Genomic DNA, 22,180 nt, shown 5'->3' with positions numbered 1-22,180 from the left:
CTCAATCTCTGTATTTATAAATTCCTTCCAGTTTATTTGAAAACACAGATTCTCTGTGTAGCCATTGAATGTACTCTACTTCAGCTGTTTTTTTCAACAATCACTAATTGTTGTTTTCTAGTAAAATACTTAAAACTATAAAGCATATGTTATACACAAGAGCACTTGGAAATTGGGAAGAATTCCCACTGAGATGTGAGTAGGTTTTAGACATGCATAAAGATTGAGAGATTGCTGTTGACATCAGCCTGCCCAGGTCCACAGTCTCTTCTGATAGTTTAGCTGTTTGGTTTCCCTTTGCATTTCCCAGTGTACCAAGCAGATGTTGGTCTAAATTTTATGCAGAAACCTGCTAATAATGCATTATTACAATAAAAATAATTATTTTAAAATTTATTTTATTTCAAAATAAATATAAAAAGTATATTCAAAATTAACTTACCAATACCTCCAAGTACAAAACTGGTGGATTTTGAGTATATCATGTGGAAACCAGCTCTGCATAACCCAGCTCCCTCATTTGTCATTTGGGTGCAGAATAGCCTGTGGATTATTTGGATATATCAGCTCTTCTGAGAGTGTTTGATGTGTGCAGAATGGCCCTTTGTCCAGGAATTCCAGACACTCCAAAATCTGATAGATTACCATTTACAGGAGCGAGATGGGACATTACCTGTAAAGCTGAAGGGCAGTGGCAGCAGCAGGGAGCTCCTGTCAAAGCTGGTAGACTTGGCAGATTTGAAAGAGTGTTAAGATTGTAAACTCCTTAAGAAGCTCAAGCTGGGACTGCTTGAACAGCCTTTATTTGACCTACCTTGTATGGATGATTTGGTTCTAATGGCATAGGTTTTATTTATTAACAGAGTCTTACTGCATTCTTTGCATTTTGGCTCATACTTGTTGAACAAATTCAGAGTTTTGGGGGTTATCTTATTGAACCGTGGATTCCAGGCTTCATTTACTACACAGACCCCCCCTAAACTCTGAAATACATACAGAACTCTAACGATTTTATTGTCAAAGTTTTTAGTGATGTTTTTGTTATAGTGTCTGTATATGTTGACCATATTACATTATCTTTATGGCAGTCCTGCAAGATTAATAGCAGTATCTTCTTATTTTTAACTGACATGAGATGAAAAACAAAGGGAGATTAGGCCAGTATTATCAAAATCATGGACTAATGCTGGATGCTTAGCTTGGAATGACTAGGATTTCTTTTCTCAGAGTACTTTTTGATGTTCAGAGCAGTTATTTTCAGATGCAGAAGGGAGTGCTTAGCACTCCCAAGGATACAGACTCGGAAGTGTTAAGCTGACTATCTAGAATTTGAAGAATGTAACATAAGAAAACTTTGATTTTGAAGATTTTCCCATGATCATAAAAGAAACTGTATATCAGAGGCAGAGTTTTAACTGCTGTTCACCTAAGACTACCCAGGTTTTATTGTAGAGGCTCTAAAGATGAATCTGTAGTAAATGTTTGTTTGCAACTTACTCTTCATGCTCTTTCAGTTTTCAGCATCTATCTAGGGAAATGAAGCAATTTCTGGAAAGATGAAAATTTTGACCTAGCTCTTTTGTTCCTTTGGTATCTGCATTGTTTAACAATCTTAAAAATTTTTTGTGTGGTGTTTTGGTTTTTTTTTTTATTTTTATTTTTTTTATTCCTAATATGTCCAGGGGCTATTACCTTTACTGCATGTAAATTCTAGGTTTATAATTTTGCTATTAAAAATGTGCCTGTGAATTCTTTGTGTATGTGAATTTAGCCTTCAGTAAAAGAAAGGAAGAATACAATATTCCATAAAGGGCATCTCAAGAATGTTCAGCAGGCTGATTTCTGAACTTCAGCACATTCTTCCATTATAGAGGACAAGTTATTAAGTGGTGTTGTACTCTAGTCATCTAAAAACAAGAAGAAAAAACATACACTTTCCACTTTGCTGTTGAACTGTATTTCTCCTTTTGTTCATGCTGCTTGTGCACTTCTCTTTCGAGGTCAGAATTGCTGCCTTTGGTGCTGGTGGCTTGTACTGCCATGGCCCTGGTCAGCTTGAAGGAACAAGTACTGAAAGGACTTAGGCTTATTTGACATGTGTTTTAAGTTCTGCACAGATTTAGTCACTGCTCACTGGGACAAGGACTTGGAAACGTGCATATGAAGTATCTGGAGAGCTGCAGCAAGTGATTTTCTTTGTCCCTGAGAGTTATGAAGTCAAGAACTTGAATGTATTTTTCACAGTGGTGGCAAAACTTGTATCCCTGCTGTAGTATGACTTCTTATAAAATTTCGAATGTTCGCAATGAAGTTTATAGAGGTAATCAGTAAATAGATGAAAAACATTGCTCTATGAATACTCTTTTGTAAGAGCAACTATTGAATAATTTTGCAGGTGTAGGTGCAATATCTTATGTTTGATTAGGTAAATTAATGAAGAAGTAGGAGAGAAATTAGAAATGTAGAGACATTCTAAGTCACAAGAATTGTAACTTCAAATTGAAACCTGTTATCCAAGTAAAAGCTGCATAATGTATCAATCTTTTCCTGTTGTTGCCTGTTAAACACTGCAAAGATGATCCTGAATACTGAATTCAAAGGAACACATCTTCACTTTGTGGAGTTAATGATATCTCCCTTGATGTTTATAGGGTTGGATTTATATCTGGCCAACTCCAAGACCTACTGGATTTTCCTCATTTTCTTCAAATTTTGCAGCCTTGCATATGTTCACTTCAAATGAAATGAGCTTCTTGATAATGATCTGTTACATTGTTTAAAAACCTTTTCCACATTTCATAAAACAACTGGTATTACTGCTTAACTATATGTCTCTTTTCTTGTTTCCTTAGTTTTGCCAGCCTGGAGGATGGCAGCTTTCGAAAGAGAGGAAACAGCCAACGTTCTTCGTGGTGGTTCTGACTGACATAGACTCAGAGAGGCACTACTGCTCCTGCTTAACTTTCTATGAAGCAGAGATTAACCTGCAGGTAAAAACTTTACAATGAGTTACAAAAATGCAGAAAAAGGTGTCTAGAAACAATAGAGGGCAACTCTAGAAAATATTTTGCTGTTCCTCTCATACAGAAATCCATGTATTTGCACGAAGGTGAGCTCGGTGTACTTCTTTGTGGGTTTGGGGGTTTTGTCTGTTTTGCAATAAAAAAAGCAACCAAAAACATCTCATAGAATTTCTTGTGGTGGTGGGTTTTTTTGTTTGTTTTGGTTTGGGTTTTTTTTTGGGTTTTTTTGTTTTTTTTTTTTTTAATGAGACAGGCAATATGGTGTTCCTTTTATTTCCCTTCGTGTTTGACATAGCATGGATGATTCTAAACCTTGTTCTAGGAAAAAGTTTATTAACTTATGCTCCCTCTGCTGGCCTGCTCCGTGGATATACATATTTCTGTAAGTGCATTTATTGGCAAGGTTTGTGTGGGGGTAAATGGCAAGATTTTAAAACTGATAGAGTAATTATTCAGTTGTTAGTTAGGTCAGATTTTAGGTGTCAGCCACTTGGCAGTGTTTGTTTTTAAGCATGTATTTAATTTTTCTTTTGGCAACCTTGTTCTTTCAAAAATAGACATTTTGTTTCCCATTTAATGTAAAGTCCTCCCTAGAATCTCTGCTGTGACTTAATACTTGGAATCTTTAGAATCTATAACCTAGGGAAAACCTAACCCCATCTGTAATTGCAGACTCTCATTGTTATGTTTTGAAATATTTTCTTTCCTACATAAAAATTAAAAAATAAGTAAGACCTTGGCACTAAGTATAATAGAATTAGTTAAGATTAAATAGATTGCTAAGTAAAGTATTTTTTTGTTCTTTTAGTGAAGAACTGTAACATTATTGATTATTTTAAGAAAGTGGTTTTTAATAAAACAAGAGTACTCTGTTCATTTAATACTGGAGTTGAAATTTTATTTGTAGAATATTTGAAAGATGTGGTGTAGTAATAATAATTTTGTGCTTTTTCTACGCACAACTGGAAGCCAGAGAATAATAGTTGTTCTTATTTCATTAGCACTACAGTTTAGGTGGGTATTTTTTGTAGATCATCAGAAGGAGTTAAAAGCAGAAATGTACCCAAAAATTAGACGTATTTTAGTCTTAAATTTTAGTGTAGATCAACTGACACATTCCTATTAAAAATTCTAATGTCTAGAATTCTAATGTGTAATTTCCTTTATTTTGTAAGTAGAGAGTGAAATATTCTATAGCAATTCTTTCCCAGCTGATAAAAATTTACAGTGGTTGACTCTTCCTCCACTCGATGTATTTCATAACATATACTAAATTTAGCAAACTTGTTATTTATCCTGTGGTTTCCAGCAGCTGCTTTTGATTCCCTATGCACATCTTTGAAGTAATGGTCATCACAAAACATCCAGTATTAACTACAAGGGGTTTTTTTCTTATATTGCCTAAGTATTAATACAAAAAAACCCAAAGTTAAAAAAACCCAAAACAATAAAAACTGAGTGCAGCAGGATGTTGGTTCTCATAATGCCATTCCTGGCTGTGTTGTAAAGAATGCATATTTTTCAGATGAACTTGCTGTGGTGAAATTTATTCTATGACTGCATTGTTTATAGCCAAACTTCCTGTTTCTTTCTGAAACCCAAAGAGAATAATTGAACGTGCCCTGTTACATGGTCATTAGGCAAGAATTCAGCACATGTACAATCTGTAATGAAACATAAGCTTGTGAAGCACTGGACTATGACAGTAATATTGATTTAACCATTCAGATTCATGCCTCATTAAACAGTCCATGAAACATAGGGTACAGGACTTGAAATGAAATATGGGCAGTACTTTTCACAGTTAAATACAGTTCATTCTTTTTTTTTTTAACTGAATTATATAACTTGCTAAGACAAAAGTTAGGTTAAATTTCAAAAAAACCCCACAGAACCACTTCTTTCCCAGTAGGTTTCACCAGGTGAACCTTGCTGATACACGAGACTGATCAGAATTCAGCCAGAGCAGATCAGATATTTGGCTTGGCAGAATCATCTTCACAAAAAAAAGTGAAATCAACCACTTGGAAGTTTCTGTGGTCAATTAAAGTGGGAATTGAAAACAAACTGATTTCTTCATTTGCGAATGCTAGAAGAGAGCAATCAAACCTTTTCTGAGCCTTCTGCTTAATAATACGAGAACCTTTTAGACACAATGGGGTCTGAGAAGACTCCTTCTGTAGCTTTGGTTCCCTTCATTCCTGCTTCAGTTGTTTGTTACAGGATGATTTGTAAATAAATGCCACCTGAAAAGTAAGGAGTTTGTACTCACATGGAATACCTCGGTGGTACCCATGATAACCTAGGGTGCAAGATTAAGGTACCAACTATAAAAGCTATATAGTCTGCAGGAAAAAGATACCTCCCTGAAAGGCTTTTTCTGCAAGCCCTGGATTCAGTTTAATCTCTTGGCAGTTGCATGTCATAACAAGTTTTTCAGAAAGCACAGGCTCTAGGTGTCAGCTGATGGCCTGTTTTCAACTTTGTACTCCTAGATAGAAACTAAAATGTTGTTTTATTAGTTGGTGTCTATGAATCATAGTGATGAAGTGACCCAGAGCTTATTATCTGCCTGGGTGCTGGTCAGTTTGATTGGCAGTCAACTCTCATGAAGTTGTGGTAATATATAAAAAGGATTGATGTTACCTTTAGTTTGATTAATTCTCCCTATCCGTGCTCACAAGGAAGATGAACATGTGATATTCCATTAAATAAGGGAATAGAACTCACTTGGTGCATTGTGATTTCAGGTGATACAGCTTTGCCATGTAATCCTTCATGAATTGTTCTGTTCTATGATGCCAGTCTCACTTAATTGTCCCAGTAACATTTGCTAAAGCTGTATAAGGTTATGTTCCCTATACATCTGGGTTTAAAAAGGAACATTAGAAAGTTTGACCTTACCAGCAGTCTAAATTTTGGAATGTGGGTACACTGGTAGGGGCAGTCTAATACTGAATGAACAATGGTAAAGCTGGTGTCATTGAAAGGCATCTCTAGTGTGTTGCAGAGCAGTTTTATGTGCAAGATTTCTCTCCCACCTCAAGTTCCTACTTGAGTGTAAAGAAATCTGAAATACTGAACTGATTTCTCCTTCCAGCTTTTTATGTTTCCAGCACATGCTTTGTCTTATCCATGTTGCTGTCTGGCTTAAGGTGCTGTTCAGATGCTCTAGCAAATAGAGCTGGATGCAGTATTGACTTGCATGTATCTGCAGGAATTAGGAGGAGAGTAAGTTGAAATATATTTTCTCTTCCCTCACAGTGCCTTGAAAGCTGATTGGGGTTTTTATGGGGGTGCTGAGGGAGTGGGGATGGATGTGGAGTTGTGTGGTGTCTCATTGCTGCATTTTGATCATTTCTGTGGACTTCACATTTCATTGGCTTGAAATCCACTTGAAATGTCATTGTTTTGGAGAAAACCTTGTCCTGTCAACAGAAAAAAATAGTCTACCCAGTTTATTTTTCTGGCAACTGAAGCCAGAAGCTGCTGAGCAGCCAGTGGGTATTGAGAAGAATCATAACTGACATCTACACCCATAAAACACTGATTGTAGCTTTATTAGTCATCAAAACAAACAAGAAAAAAGAAGCATATATACACACACACATGCATACGTTAATTTATTAGTATATGTAGTTCTGTGTGGTGTACACACTGCTTGCTAAAATGGGGCTCTTATTTCTAACAGCAGTTTCTGGATGTTGCCACTTAAAAGACAAAGACTTGATTTAATGCTTTTGACTCAGCAGATACTTCTACTGACCTCAGCTGTGCTTCTTACCAGTTGCGCAGTTAGAATTTATACTGACAGTGCTTGGAAGGGCACCACAGATAGAATCTCTTTAAAAAATGTCGACTCGCATAATTTGGGAACTTAATGGTCAATTTGTACATCTCTTCGCTCTTGGAAAGAAATTTGCCCTCTCTTCCCAACCCCACCATCAACAAATTAGAGAATGATTTATGCCAGTAATTGAGCCTGTGCAATTGCATTTCTTGCATTACAGAAAATCTGCTCGGCGAGATCAGCACAAACCCCCAAACATTTGTTTATAACCATCTCATTATAAGATTGTATCATTCTTGTGTGTTGTCTTAAGCGTATGCATGTTAAAACATTGTGATCACAAAGTTAGTAAGATTAAATATATCATTCTGGAAAATGGACATAAGTAATAATTCACAAGTCTCCTGCTTCCTGCCATTCACATTGTCTTCCTCTGTTTGCCCTCCCCTGCAAAAAGAGGAAAAAGAACTTGTAAAAATCCCAAACCATAAAATGGCAGATTCACAACATTCACAGATATTTCCTGAGTCAAGGGAAAAACTGCCAACAAAATGACTTTGCTTCATAAAGTTATAATTTTTCTGCTTGGACTGGAGAGTTGGTGATCCTGCTGTGCTAAAGCATATGCTGCTCCATGAGTCACTGATGTTTGGTTTTTGGCAGAGGATGAGAACCCTCAGTTCGGTTGTACCCATTTTGTGCGTGAAATCTGACTCCCCTCTGGATATTAGGTTAGCATGTTATTCTTAAGATGAAGTTTTTTTGAATATACCAAATGTTAAATTTATTCCGAGAATTAGTTTTTACAGTCAATGCCCCAAAATCACAATTTGTGTTAAAAAAACTCAATTTAAAAAATAATATTTGGTATATTGCATCATCATCTTTCTGAACCTACTGAAAAATGGCTGGTATGACATCATAGAGAGATTTAAGTAATGCCTTATTTCCTTTCTATGGTGGCATGAACAGAAGGCTGCAGATAATGTTCTATATAAGAAACAGACTTGTATTTTAATGTCCTTTCATACATTTAAGGTCCTCTTTAGACCAGAAGTTAAAGTTAAGAACAGCTGTACAAAGGAAAGCATATTTCCATCTTCCTAATAACTCTGGCAATAATTTCTCCTGTATTGTTTATCCTCTGGCTCATGCCTTCACACACACATCCTCAATTTGAACTCATGCTGTTGCAGGGTACAAAAACTTGTGTTGGGGAAAGGTCACCTTTTCCTCTTACCTCCTGCACCGTGTCTGTATAGCAGCCCCAAGTCTCAGCCCACAGGACAAGGAGATACTGTCTTTTAAGCAGAGACATTTCTTTGTCAGTAGAGTTCAGATAACTCATGTGACTTTCCAACAACAGTAATACTAGTTCAATACAATTCATTGGAAGTCTTTTCAATACCTTTCCCCATATGTAATTTAAAGGAATCAACTGTGTTTTAATTAAACAAAACAATAACCTGTGTGTGTAAAATTTTGCCTTGGTGTACTTCTACATATACTGTTCTATATTACTTAAAAACCATTATACTGAATTAAAATAGGGTACGAATTACCAGCTTTCTTCAGTTAATTTGAATTTTCTCATTTGTTCTGCTTATGTTTCGTAGATCTCTACGGTCTTCTCATCTTAGTTTAGTATGTAAAGCTTGAAAGGGTGGAATTCATGGATCAAGTTTGCTGCCTTTGGGTAAATTCAGGAAGATTTAGTAAACTCCAAGCTCTGAAGTTATGTCTGTGTACACATAGTTCTTGCTAAGGACTTGGTGCTGTGGTTCTTGGAATTCCTCAGTGCTAAGGTTAACATGTTAAAAGCAGTTACTGAATGCTATTGATTATTGCCTGTGGAATTTCAGCATTTGCAGGGCAACTCAATGACATTACCTTGGACTTCCCAGATCTTCTGGGGCTGGACATCCTAATGGCCTCCTCCAGAGGGATGCTTTGGCTGATGGCTGCAAAAGCCAGGGGGAGAGTGTGGGTATGAGGTTACTTTTGTTCCTCGATGTATTTAGATAATAACGAATATCAGCACCTTCTGGAGTTTTCAAAGTGAGGTGCGTTGAATGGTAAACATCTAATAGATGGTGGTGGTGTCAATTTTGTGTAATGCTGGAAGGTGCATTGCAAACTCCTTATTATGACTTAGTATTACTCTGAAGTGTCACTAATATTTAGGGAGTGAGTGAGCTGATCTGCAATAGCGACCTGAGGTTGCTCTATTTGATAAGTTCTGATCTTCACAAAATTTTCTATCTTTGATCCTTATCTTTTTTAGTTGATAGACTCCCTACTGTGCATTACTACAGCTTATTGTCCCATTTTGAAATTATTAAATCAAGATAATGGCTTTTATGCTGGTTTAATTTTTCCAGTATAAGTTTAGCTGCAGTGGTATGACTCTGAGTGTGTAGACAAGCCATGAAGCAGATCTGTTCACCTGTGGTTTTAGTTCAGTATAGCATATTGTAGGTAGGATGCAGATTTGTCTTCTGGAAGCACTCAGCTAAGTTTATTTTAACTTTCATACATGTGTTAGAATTTATTGGATACATGCATTTTTATAATCTGGAAAGTAAATAAAATTAATTGATGCTGAATGTTTTTTGGCCTTTGACTGTTAATAAACCAGCTAAGAGTGTATTTGGCTGCAAGTAAGACCAGCAGAGACCAAGTCACATGAGGAGAAAGGGATCTCTCCCAAATGAGCAATTGGCATAAGATTACTAAAGTAAACTTCAAATAATTTTTCTTAAAATAAGAAATCATGCATGGTCTCTAAATCTTTGCTGGGCAGTTAGTAGAAAAACAACAGGCCTGCTGAACTTGGCATAATTTCAATGCAAAATTTTGCATAGGGCAAACTGTTTTTGACATAATGAAGTACTAGAGTGCAAGTTTTGTAATGAAAGATGTTTGTTCTCTTTCTGGGGCTGAATGAAAGTACAATTCTGATTTCATTTTCTGTTCACATTTGATTTCCTTTGAGTTTCAAATAATGCCTGCCAGCTTCAGAACAGTAAAGCTGCATCTAATGTTTTGTGTTTTCTAACTTTTGTACTAGTTCCTCAGTTTAAATTGATTTACCTTCCTCTGACATGAAGATTAACCTAATTTTTCTCCACTCAACATTAGTCAGAACGAAATTGCACTGGCTTCAGTAGCATATTCCCCTGGAATGGAGATGTAGGGTCAGCATGCCTGGCTTGTCCTCCTGTCTGAATGTGAGTGGCATCTCTGACAAAGGGAATTCAAAGACCCAGAGGGACACAGTGGAGGCAGAGCCAGTAAGTGAAGACTGGATAGACCGCTGACGGTCTTGAGGAGTTTGCTAACAGGTCAGAGCTGCCTTAGCTAGGAGCCTTCAGTGTTAGAGGTTTGCTAAATGGCAAATTTGGCCATTTGTGTTCAAGTGTGAAGATGGACATGTCCAGGGTCTGAAGATGGGGATGAGAAGATGGGAGAGTAAGGATGGTTATGGTTTGTATGTAGTTCAACTGCATGTCGATGGAGCAAATGCTGACCCATCCCTGGAAGTGTTCAAAGCAAGGCTGGATGGGGCTCTGAACAGCCTGGACTGGTGAAAGGTGTCCATGCCCATAGCAGAGGGGTTGGAACTAGATGACCCTTAAGGCCCCTTCCAACCCAGGTCATTCTATGATTCTGTGATTCTAATGTGCTCTCAAGCTGTCTAAGTCCCTTAACACCAGCTACATTCAGTAGTAGTGAGAATTTTTTTGGGCTCTGTTGGTAGGTCGTTTTCATCTTAAAAAATTTATGTTAGTTTTTAATGTAGATTTTGGCTACATTGTTGTTTTTAAGTTAAATGTCAGTATTTAGAAGCAGAGCTGACATGTTTAAATAATATGATTGCTGTGGCAAAATCAGATTTATAAAAGTTCAAGAGGAAACCTTACAGTTTGAAGGCTACATCACGGCAATTAATATCTCTGTTTAATGAAAAATGATAAGGTTAATATGAGTAAAGTTTTCTTGGCTGCCACATGAGTTGCAGTTTTTCACTGAAGTAGCACAAAATCAGTCACTTTTTTCTTCTAAAAGTTTTAACGTAATTTCTTAAGCAGAAATTGCTGCTTACATGAAAATGTCTGTTTATGTGCTGATTTACCACATGCAACATTGAAGCACATTGAGTGTCAGCCAGATGTGACTGACAGGAGAGATCTTGTGCTTGCAATGGCTTTTATGGAAGTGGATGGGTGGGAAGCAGAAGGATGTTTCGTAGTCCACTGCCATTTGGGGAAAAACTTGGAGTGTGGGGTCAACCTTCGTCAGGCATCAAGTAATCCACAAATGTTTTAACTTGAGACTGTGGTGAAGTTTTGAAATGGTATCAATCATATGTTGTTAAGCTAAGCTTGTGCTCTCTGCATTGCATGATTTCATAGATTTGCAGTGTTCATTACATTCCCTGTAACATCTCCCAAAACAGATGGGCACAGGTACTGAACTGGAGAGATGTGTGATATATATCTCAGTTTTAAGAAAGTTTTTTGCTCTTGGCTGACACCCATTTATTTGAGGAAAATATGCCATATTTTATTATTTAAATTATCCTTTGTTTTATAATTTTTCTTCTAATATGAAGCTTTCAAAATCTTATCTTGTTACTTGATAAAATGCTGCAAACTGTGCCCAGCTTTACACTTGTTTATAAATGTGGAGGGACTTTTAAAGCCAAAGGACACCAATTAAGCGGTTGTATATATATTTTAGTGTAGCTGTGGGTGTGAACATTTGTTAAAATACATGAAAACAATTGAGTTTAAGTATATATTGGTCTGCTTTAAATGTACAGAACACACAAACACACACATTTTTTGGCCAGTCTCTTAAGAGGCCACTTTATAGCTAGAGCAAACAAGTTGAGCAAAATGAAGTTGCATCATATGTCCTTCAAAAGAAGTTTCACCATTTTCTGAGTTTGTTTATCATATATTATTTATGCAGAAAAAGAGAAGGGAAAAAAGAGGGCAAGTAAAAAAAAAAACACTGTGCTGTAAAACCAGATAAGATTTTCTGTTTGAACTTATGATATATTCTCAGCCATATCCTACCTATACAATAAACTGTTTTGCACTCTAGTGGTACATTTTTCTAATCTCAGCTGTCTTCAAAGTCTGCCTTTTTGTAGAAAAAAACCCAGAAAAATAGGAAAAAAGGAATCTCTTTCAATATTTGGTTGTAATTAAGAACATTCTATATCTGTTCTATGGTAGGATGCAGGCAGCAATAGTCAGCAATATAGATGAGAGCTATAAGGGAAGCCCCATAGCATTAAACCAAATACCATTATCATCTTCTTCCAACCAGTAAAAGCACAAAAGGAAAACTATAGTAATCAACTAGATTAAAAACAAAAAAAAAAAAGAAAAAGAAACTAGCAATATTTTACTTCTTAATTAACCAATTCACATCCAGACAAGGGCAATGAAGCTGGTGAAGATTCTAGAGAGTAAGTCCTGTGAGGAGTGGCTGAGGGAGCTGGGGGTGTTCACCCTGGAGAAAAGGAGGCTCAGGGGGACCTTATTGCTCTCTACAACTACCTGAAAGGAGGATGTAGCCAGGTGGGAGTCAGGCTCTTCTCCCAAGCAACAGGGACAAGGACAAGAGGAATTGGCCTCAAGCTGTGCTAGGGAAGCTTCAAGTTGGACATCAGGAAGAATTTCTTCATGGAAGGGGTTGTTAAACATTGGAACAGGCTGCCCAGGGTGGTGGTGGAGTCCCTGTCCCTGGAAGTGCTCAAGAAACAATTGGATGTGGCACTTAGTACCATGCTTTAGTTGACAAAGTGGTGATTGCTCAAAGATTGGACACAATGATCTTGGAGGTCTTTTCCAACCTAAATGGTTCTGTGGTTCTGTGAGTCTGTAGTTTAAATTCATCTTTCAGTCTATGTATTTTTAGCAAGGTTTTCCTCAACATCCGTTTACTTTGAAGTAAGTTGTAAACTGAAGGCTACGTTTATAAAATAAAAAGCTATTGTGAAAAAAAAAAAACCATAACCAACTCCTTTATTTTGTTAATTTTGGTTAGAGAATATTTTTTCCTTGGATGACCAAAGGAATAAAGAAAGATGAAATGTGCATGTGTCTGAGCAGAAGTGGAAAGAGAAAGAATTACGTTTGTGGCTTTACTGCTTTGTAATTAGTATTGCTACATAATGCTTATGCTGTTAATACTTTGCTTGAAAAGTAGGTTAAAAGTCATGTGTTTGAAATGATTATCTACTTAGTCTACTGACTCCTAATAATGTGCCTGCGTGCCTGTCAGAACGTTGAGCTGGGGAAGAAATATGGCCTGACACACTGCATGTTCTGTAAATCTTTTATGAAGTAAGACAGAGTGGCTTTATAGTGTAAAAGATCTGTCAATCAATATTGTGCTGTTGTTGTGCCCTGAAAGTTTTAAATTAAATCTAATTATGAATTAATTCAAGACTTGACCTGAAGTTGAGTAGATTTTTATGAAAATGGTCTTTTATAGAAACTCCTCCCTGGCTATGCACCCTGAGTTTTCATTATCTCAGTACCATGTGAATATAGAGGAGCTTCCATATTCCCTTGCCTTTAGTAATGTGGAATGTGTTTTAATTTAATTTTTCCTAATTTCAGGATCCACAATTTGTCAGATATCCAGAATCTCTTACCTTTATGCCTAGAACTCATAATTTCTGTTTAGAGCAGTTGATACAGTAAACTTCTGTCGGTAATTTAACAATTCTTGGACTTCTGGGGGCAGCGGGAGGGAACTGTAGTTCCTGTAAAAGCTCTCTCCTGTCAACATTAAAATGGATGAAAATAAATGAATGTGTGGGACGTGCAACTACTGAGTTATTGTGTTTCCCTGTGAATTTGTGCATCACAATTTTAACCTAGAAATGAGATGCGAAGTAGACTAAATGCATACATTGCTAATGTATTGGTTGCCATTTAGGTAAAATTTAATGTACAAAGACAAGTGTTTTCCCATGTGTGTATATATATTGTTGTGGCAATTGATTTTATTTTGGTATGGAAATGTTATACTGAATCAACCAAGTTATTTTGATTAAAATGTAAGTACTGTCTTTTTGAGTATCTTTTACTTGAATGCTGAGTGTGGGTTAGCATTCACCTAAAGAAACTGTGCGTTCTGAGTTGAGGTTGTGAAATAAAACTCATGAACTCACAGCATTCCTGGCATTTAAGGGGATTTCTATCAGGTTTCTTCCATTTAATAGAAAAGTGATGTTGGATTTTTTTTTAATAAACTGAAACGATGGCTAGTAACATGACAGAAATAGAAGGCAGATATTTCATGCTGTCATATGGAAATGGGAATAATTCCTCTCATATTCCTAATTAATATAGTGATTTTTGCTTGGAAGAATGCTCAATCAGAGGAACAAATAAAAAAAATGTGGTGGGTGGTGTGGGAGTGGAGAGAATTACATGCAAAAATTGGAAAGCACGGACATTCTGTCATTTGAAAACTTACTCAGTTAATGAATTTTTCAAAGATTGTGTGGAATTTTAGAAATGAAAATATTTAGTGACATCCTTAGTTTTGGCTATGAATAATAATAAACTATTTGTGATTGAATAATAAGCGCTGGCAAGGAGGTTGTAGCAACTTGCACAATACCATGAACAACTGCAAGTTTATCTGCACTGTGCCTTTTTTTTTTTTTAACCTTAGTGATTCCTAAGTGTGAGGAATCTTTTTGAGAAATCTGAACTAGTCTTCTTGTAAAGAAATTCCTTTAGATTCCAAATTCACTAGGTCAGGCTGGAGATGACTTTATAGATAATTTTAGCTATAATGTTTTTGGAAATTCTGAAAGAAACTGGATTATATTAATATGAGGAGGCCAACCAAACATTCTTTTGTGAAATACGTGATTTCGGTATTTGGAGCACGGTTGATTGTAAATCAGCTAACACTTTGATGTGAAAGGATCCTTTCTATGGTCTACTTCACTATCTAAAATGTGAAATGGGGTATTTAATGTGAACCATTGTCCTGTTAAACTGCTGTCTTAGAGAACTATATTTCAGGGAGATTGGTGCATGAATTCCTGGGTGAGTTTCAGTAAGTTGAACTACATCTAGAAACTTCCAGGGAGTTCAGGCAACCCCTGGAATGTGCTCTTGTTAGTTGACTTCGTTGCTGGTTCCAAATATTGCAGTTATTTCCTAAAACTGTGACAATGCTAACATTTGAGGTTTCTTTCTGCCTATTAATTGAAGTGTTTCTTCTTTCAAGGGAACAAAAGAAATCGAAGGTGAAGAGGAGTCTGGTTTAATTCCGCCTGCAGAAGTATTCGCTCCTAAAAGTCTGGTCTTGGTGTCCAGACTAGATTATCCAGAAATTTTCAGGGTAAAGAACTTGCAATTGCCATTTATAATATATGTCAGCAGACAGATCTGTTTTTAATGAGTGGCTGTGGTAGTACTTTTGAATTAAAACATCTCAGGATCGATTTGGGAATTTAAAAGCAAAAGTTGGTTAAGACTGAACTAGATATAATTCAATGTCTGTGGCAGTAAGTAGCCCCTGTAGATTAAAGCAGTGCTTTTTTACCCTTCAGGCAGTTTTAAAACTATATAGAAGATATGATAGAGCTTTTTCTGGGCTCAGTTTACTGTATAATGAAGTGAATTATTAGGACAAAATCAGACTTGCTCAGGTAAAACCAAGACATTAACAATATTTGATTAACTATATAATGGTAAATTAATAGTGACATTCTAGTTTTCTTTCATATGTAAGGCAAAATGTCCAAGCCTCTTCCAGATCAAATTAAGATGCATGACAGAGATTTAGAATCTTGGATTACTCTCAGCTGATGAAATATGACTTATCAGAGATAAATGAAAAGCTTAAGTTTTTATTAAGCTAATACACAGTAACAGAAACAAATAAAGTTCAGTTTATAGATCAAAGGACGAAATCATTCAGCAATTGTCATCAGACATTAAGAATGACAGTACCAAGTAAGATTAAAAGTCTACGTAGCCCAGTATTTTTCTCTGATAGTGGCCTGTAGCAAATGCAAAGCAAAACATGTAAGAATAGGGCTGGCTGTAGAAACAATTCTACAAAATACTTTGCTAATTCAATGTGAATAATAGTTAAATTATGTCCTGAACCAGAGGTGTCAGTTGTGTGGGGTTTTTTCTATAATTTGTCCACTTTCTTAACATTCAGATTTTACAACAACCTGTGGCAGGGAGTTTCGCTGTTTAACTAAGTGTTTTATTAACAATTACTCTTGGGATTATTTCTAAGAAGAGAATTACTAAAATATTTGCTGATTCATCAAAGGTACAGCAGTTAAAAGGCACCAAAAGGATTCTGTGGAACAAAGTTATTTCCTTTCTTCCAAAGGCTTCTTAGAATGTCATGTTGAATGGTCTTCATTAAATTATTAGTAAAAATGCTAGAGCTGTGTCTGTGATTTCTCAATCAGAACTGGATCCATAGAAGAAAAAGGAAATGCTGAAATGTTAATAAACTGTTATTTCAAAAATGTATTTATATCGATATAATAAAATAAAGAATGTAAATTAAATAACATATGGAATTGTTGAACATTGATACTAATCTTAAAATGAGCCTCAAAAGCTCTTTGATTCATCAGTGTTCTACCCTAGAAACCAGTCAGGTTTAGATCCACAGAGTTCAAAGCACTGAAGCTGTGTTGATTTTTATAACTTTTAGAAGTAACTTCTAGTAAAACACTTTTTGTGTAATAAACAAAGCAAAAATATGATACATAAAATTTCTTTAAAAATATATGAATATCTACACCTGCCAGCAGATACAATCCTTCTAAACAGCCAAGCTAATTTTTTTAAATGAAGGATTGCTTCCATAGCAAATTGCTCTGTCTTCACTTGGAAAGTACTTTACTACATTAATAACTATTAAGAAGAACGTATTTTTAAAAAATTATGTACGTAGATATTTAAATAATTTGGCATCTGCCTTCCCCTTATAGCAGACTGATGTATTTTGTCTACCTTTCTAGGCTTGCCTTGGCCTGATCTACACCGTGTATGTGGACAGCCTGAACGTGTCACTGGAGACTCTCATTGCAAATCTGTGCTCATGCCTTGTCCCTGCTTCTGGAGGGTCTCAGGTAAATAGGGAAAAAAGGGTATTTTTCCAGTTAATTTAATTTATGAAGAAAACAAAAAATAAATTCTTGAAATATTTTTGAAGAAAAAAAGATCATAGTTCAGCTGAGTGCTTTCCCTGTGGCCTGTGAGTGCTTTCCCTGTGGCCTATCTTCTAAAGACAGCAAAAATTCCATTCCAGGATAAGGTCAAAGGGTTAATTTTGTCACTGAGTTGGCTTTTTACAGGGCACATTAACAAATCAAGCAGTTTGTGTAAGTTTAGTTTTTAATAGTAATGTGCTCAGGAATATTTCTGCTTGCTACAGGAATTTTTTTAAAGGCTTTTTTTCTGTGCCATTTTTTAACATAACCTTCAGTTCATTTATGCATGTCTTCTCCTTGATGAAGTTCAGGACTCCACTGTTTGTTTCATAAGTAACTTGTTTAAATTTCTATTTTCATAAATTTTTTTTTGAAATGCTAAAAAAAATTAACTCGAATGTGGTTTTCTCAGAGGTAATTAAATATTGCTGGTAGCCCAAAAATAAGAATAAAGTTTTCCAGAGAATACACTTCTTTCTACTTTTTACCTATGCTTTCTGTAAGCAGAAAGTGAGGTTTGTGTGTTGATTTCCTTTATATAAATTATTGCTGTACATTTGTGGGTTTCTGATAAACCAGGTGGGTCTTATGTGCTTGGCCTTCACTTTGTGCTGTGACACTGCTGGGAAATTATGGTCCTTATCATGAAACATACCTGGAAACTGTATACACAAATGGCAGCATTTGAAAGTCAGGTACATGCACAGCTTCCCACTCAACCTATGGATTCTCAGCAGTCTTGAAATCCTACAAATCCCTAATCCTCTTCTGTTTTTCTCTAGCTGCTTTGAAATTTCTTTTAGTGTTGTTGTGTCAGAATGTCCTCTCAGCGTAGCCAAGGTCTACCTTATTGCTCTCCAGGCAGCCACCTCTCTGCCTTTTGGTTTTGAAGGGGAGTAATTAGATTGTATCTCCTCATCAGAAACCTTCTTCTTCAATGGTATTTGAGCCTCAGATTACAGGTTTTGGTGATGCACTTGGAACTTCTGGCTTCACTTCTATTCTCTTTTTTATTTCTAGTTTTTTTCCCCCCATTCATAAAAACAGCTTTTCTCAGTGATTGTTTCCTCTGCTAGAAGAGGAAGGAAAAGTCATATTCCTCTGGTTGTTCCTCCTTCTTCTTTCTCTCTTCAAATAACATGCACTTTCAGTTCAAACTTTAATTCAGTTCAAACTATCATTTCAATCAGAAAATTGAGGTTTCTCCTTTCTTTCTTAAGCCTCAGGCTTCTAGGGCTAAGTCTGAATTAGAATGGGCACACTCTTCTGATGTTTATTTTCAGAAGTCCTCGAGGAGCCTCCCAGGTTATTCATGTGTCCTCCACCACTGAAATAATCAGCTGTTACTGACCTGCATCCAGGTGTGCTGAGGAAGAGCATCTCTGCTTCAGCTCAGGGGCTTGTTTTTCTGGGGAGCATTTTGGTTTCAAATACCTGCTGTGCAGCAACTAGAGCTTGCTGCCTTCATACATTCAACATCTTTGCTGCCACACAGAGTGGGGATGTACCCCACTTAGTGCTTGTACAGAAATGCCTCCCAGCCCATGGGAGTTACTGCTTAGAGGTAACTGCTTGAAATCACTCACTGCTTGACTGTCATGTGGATTTACCCAGAGGAAAGCAAGGTTATTTTGCAATTACAATGCTGTTTGGGATGTGATACACCAGTGCATTCCTTTCACTCCCATTTCCTGCCTCCCTCAAGGGAGATATGTTCTTGTTCTGGAAAGGTAACTGAGGTTTTAATTCTATTTTAATGTGCAGAGCAGGAACACAGGAATAGCAAAACTGCCCTCTTCAATACCCACATATCACAAATATGTTCATAGTTAGTACATGGATCCAGACAGCAGATAGCAAAGAAATTCAGTCAGTTAGTAATAATATACATTTTTCTGATTTAAATGGGTTTTAAACCTTTTGTGTTATTAGAAATGTGCTATTAACTGCCCTCAAAGCCATAACTATTTGACTAATTCAGTGTAAATGCAAGGGAAACACCATGATGTTATACATTCAAGGAGACATATCACTGTCTTCAAGTTATATTTCAGATCTCTTTTTGTCAATTCAATTATTCGTATGGACTTTAAATTTCTGTGTACAAAACAGATAATTTTTGCAGTATTAATCACTTATCTGTATGATGACAGCTTGTTTTTTCTATATAAATTAAATTAAATTTTTTAAAAAATTGTTTCTACAGAAATTGTTTTCTTTGGGAGCTGGGGACCGACAACTGATACAGACTCCTCTACATGATAGCCTTCCTGTTACAGGCACCAGTGTGGCTCTTCTCTTTCAGCAACTGGGTATGTCTAGGTCTGCTTTGAAAAAAATATATTTTTTTAAATTACAGAATGAGGTATTTTCTGTTCTAATTCAGTTCTAATCATGTGCCAAGAAAGCTACATGGTAAATATTAATTTCTTTTGAATGAAAAAATGACTAATAGGGCTTTTATCCCTTAATGAGACATTCATAGAACCTTTTTGTACATCCTGCCTGTGGTAAGTTATCTCCAGTATTAAAGAATCGTGGAATAGTTTGGGTTGGAAGGGACCTTTAGCCGTTTAGTCCAACCCCACCATCTAATGTCTGCAAATGTACTGGGAACAGAAGTGAACCTGGCCTCTATTTAATTGCAAAAACATTAATGTAAAGTACTGTACAAACTCCAAAGAAAACCAAGGAGGTTGGTGATGAAGCTGGTGTGACTGAAAAGGTTAGTGGAAAGGACACCATGTACAGGTTTGGGTAACTATGTGGAATTCATATACTTCTGTTGTTCTCTCTTATTCCTTATCTTTCAAGAAGATGATCTAACACAATCCTCATCAAATGCTTACTTGTTCATCACAATTACAATGTTGTGTCACTGTTGCCTGGGTACCTCAATACTAATCTCCTGTCTGTCATTAAATTCATTAAATTTTAATGCTCTGTTAGTCTTCATTCCATTGGTTTGTAAAGTGACTTGGAAGCATGAACTTGTAGCAGCCATGGATAAGGGCACAATTAATAATCTTTTCTGAACCTGTGGATCTCATGTTTAATCTCAAGTAATCAAATGGCCTCAGAATATGTTTTGGTCATCCATTCTTTTCATAAATGGACAGTAAGAATGAATAGAAACCAGAAAAAGAGTAGTGAAGAACAGTAGAAGTTTATGTCACAGAAAGCAGTCTCAGATCTGATGAGCCCAAGGCCATCTACTACTAAGAATATTTAATTGTATCTTTCCAAGAAGAATATTATTCCAAGAGGAATGTTATAATTTTGCTGATAGTAGTTTAAATTAAAAAAATATGGCTAACATGGCGTATAGATGTTACTTAGCTTCAACACAGTCCCTGAGGTTTTTAGTTGACTTATCATGTAAAGATTCATTAGGATTACTCTGATCAGATTGCAGGCAATGTTTTAAATGTGGGTAGGCCCAACAACTTTCCCCCTTTTCTGAAGACACAGAATGTGGTGTGAGGTACCGTATGTACAGTATGTTTTGTTTGGTAAATATGGTATGTAATAACTAAGTTGAGGCAGTTTGTTTTAGGCAGTTGTAGATGAAAGTTGCTATAAATTCACAGTTCCAAAAATGTCAAAGAAAGTGAGGCTCTCAGCTAGTGCTTAGGTAGGTTAACTGCCCTGTCTTGTGGCACTTGGCTTTTGTATGGTAAGTTGTGATTGTAGCATTTTGTCACTGTATCAGTCTCAGGAAGGCAACAAAGGCAAATAATCTGAAAATTGTAAGCATCAGATTTATGCAAGATGGAGTGGAATGTAAATATGTGGAAGAGAAAACTGAGGGAGGGCCATCTCTTCCTCATGGTTTCTTAGAAAGAGCGTTTTTTGCAAGGTAAGTTTTTTGAAATTCCTGTCATTGTGTATAAAAATGAATTGTAAAACTTTCATATGAGAATTTAAAATTTCTTTCACACTCATAGGGTTTAAGTTAATATTATTAACCACATTTTATTAATGGGTTAATACATGCAGATGGATGTCATGTAACTCCCTAAATCTACTGTAGCAGAGTACTGAAGAGTTTGGAGAGTCCTGTAACCAAAACTCCTAGAGTGTTGTGCTACCAATCAAAGATCCTTTACCTTTATATTTTGAATTTGTGTCATTCCTTATTAGCTCATATACACTTTCCAGTACCTATACCCCTGATTTACTCTTTATCTACCATCTCATCTTTCTTTTTCTATACTCCTTTAGCCTTTTTGCTGTCTGGTTTCTGTGGTTTTGCTGCTCTTCTGCCTTTTTTCGCCGACTTCCAGTAAATGTTTGGAGTTCCGTCTTTCTTGCTTTTTGGTGGCTTGTGAGAAGTATGAGTCAGTAAGCCCACGCCTATCAGAGGCCCTTTGCAGTCACAGTGCACAGAAGGATATGAAGATCAGCAGAAGGAGGGGGAGAGAAAGGGAGGTACGGAAGGAAAACGTGCTCGTTGCTCACTCTTCTGGTTAGTGATGCTTCAACTGGCCTGAAGAAGAGAGAGACTGAAGAAAGTATGTGGTTATAAAACTTGGCAAATCTTCCCAAAGACAAGCTTATAGGCTTACATCCTGTTTCTTTGAAGGGGATAATGCAAGTTCATGGAAAAAAAAAATTATCTCAGTACCCCTTCTTTTCTGTTGTGGCAGAATTTTCTCTTTTACAAGACTATAAGAACGATGAGGAAGAGCTTGTCTGGTGGCCTTGTGTAGATGGTGTTTCTGTGTCTCCCTATTCTTTGGTGTGACAAGGATGGTAGTAGTTGTTTGGGAATGGGCCTGATCCTGGTTAAAGAATAGGCAAGTAAGTTTGCAGGTAAATTTTTTTTTAAAGCAGCTACTTGAATGCTTTGCGGAAGGCTACTTTTCCCACTTCCTATTTTTGACCACTGTTTTTTTCATTTCTTTGGGTTTTGGGGAGTTTGATTTTTTTTTCCCCCCAAATGTGCCTCCGTTCCCAGCTGATATATCTAAGTATCTGGGGATATAGTACAATGGTAGAATTGCCTTGTATCTCTAAGGACACAGATTAGAAAATGTTTGTGTTTCCATAGTGTACCACACTTTACAGAATAACACAAAGTTCCTTTCCCATGTAGGTGGTGAGCTGTCATTGTGTTCTTAGTGCCAAGGC

General features: G+C 36.4%; 1 protein-coding gene across 5 annotated transcripts in view; it reads left to right on the top strand.

The window, feature by feature from the left end:
- SBF2 (SET binding factor 2) overlaps window positions 1-22,180 on the top strand; it is a 256,935-nt gene that overhangs the window by 104,940 nt on the left and 129,815 nt on the right. For all 5 annotated transcript variants that reach the window (XM_029961044.1, XM_029961046.1, XM_029961045.1 and 2 more), the window contains exons 3-6: window positions 2,853-2,990; window positions 15,088-15,201; window positions 16,856-16,966; window positions 19,254-19,359. In XM_029961044.1, the coding sequence (XP_029816904.1) occupies window positions 2,853-2,990; window positions 15,088-15,201; window positions 16,856-16,966; window positions 19,254-19,359 (469 nt within the window). The remainder of the gene's footprint in view (window positions 1-2,852; window positions 2,991-15,087; window positions 15,202-16,855; window positions 16,967-19,253; window positions 19,360-22,180) is intronic.

The sequence above is a fragment of the Manacus vitellinus genome, unplaced genomic scaffold, assembly GCF_001715985.3.
Source record: "Manacus vitellinus isolate BGI_N305 unplaced genomic scaffold, ASM171598v3 scaffold_30_pilon, whole genome shotgun sequence".
NCBI lineage: Eukaryota > Metazoa > Chordata > Aves > Passeriformes > Pipridae > Manacus > Manacus vitellinus.
This window is presented reverse-complemented; position numbering and strand designations above follow the sequence as displayed.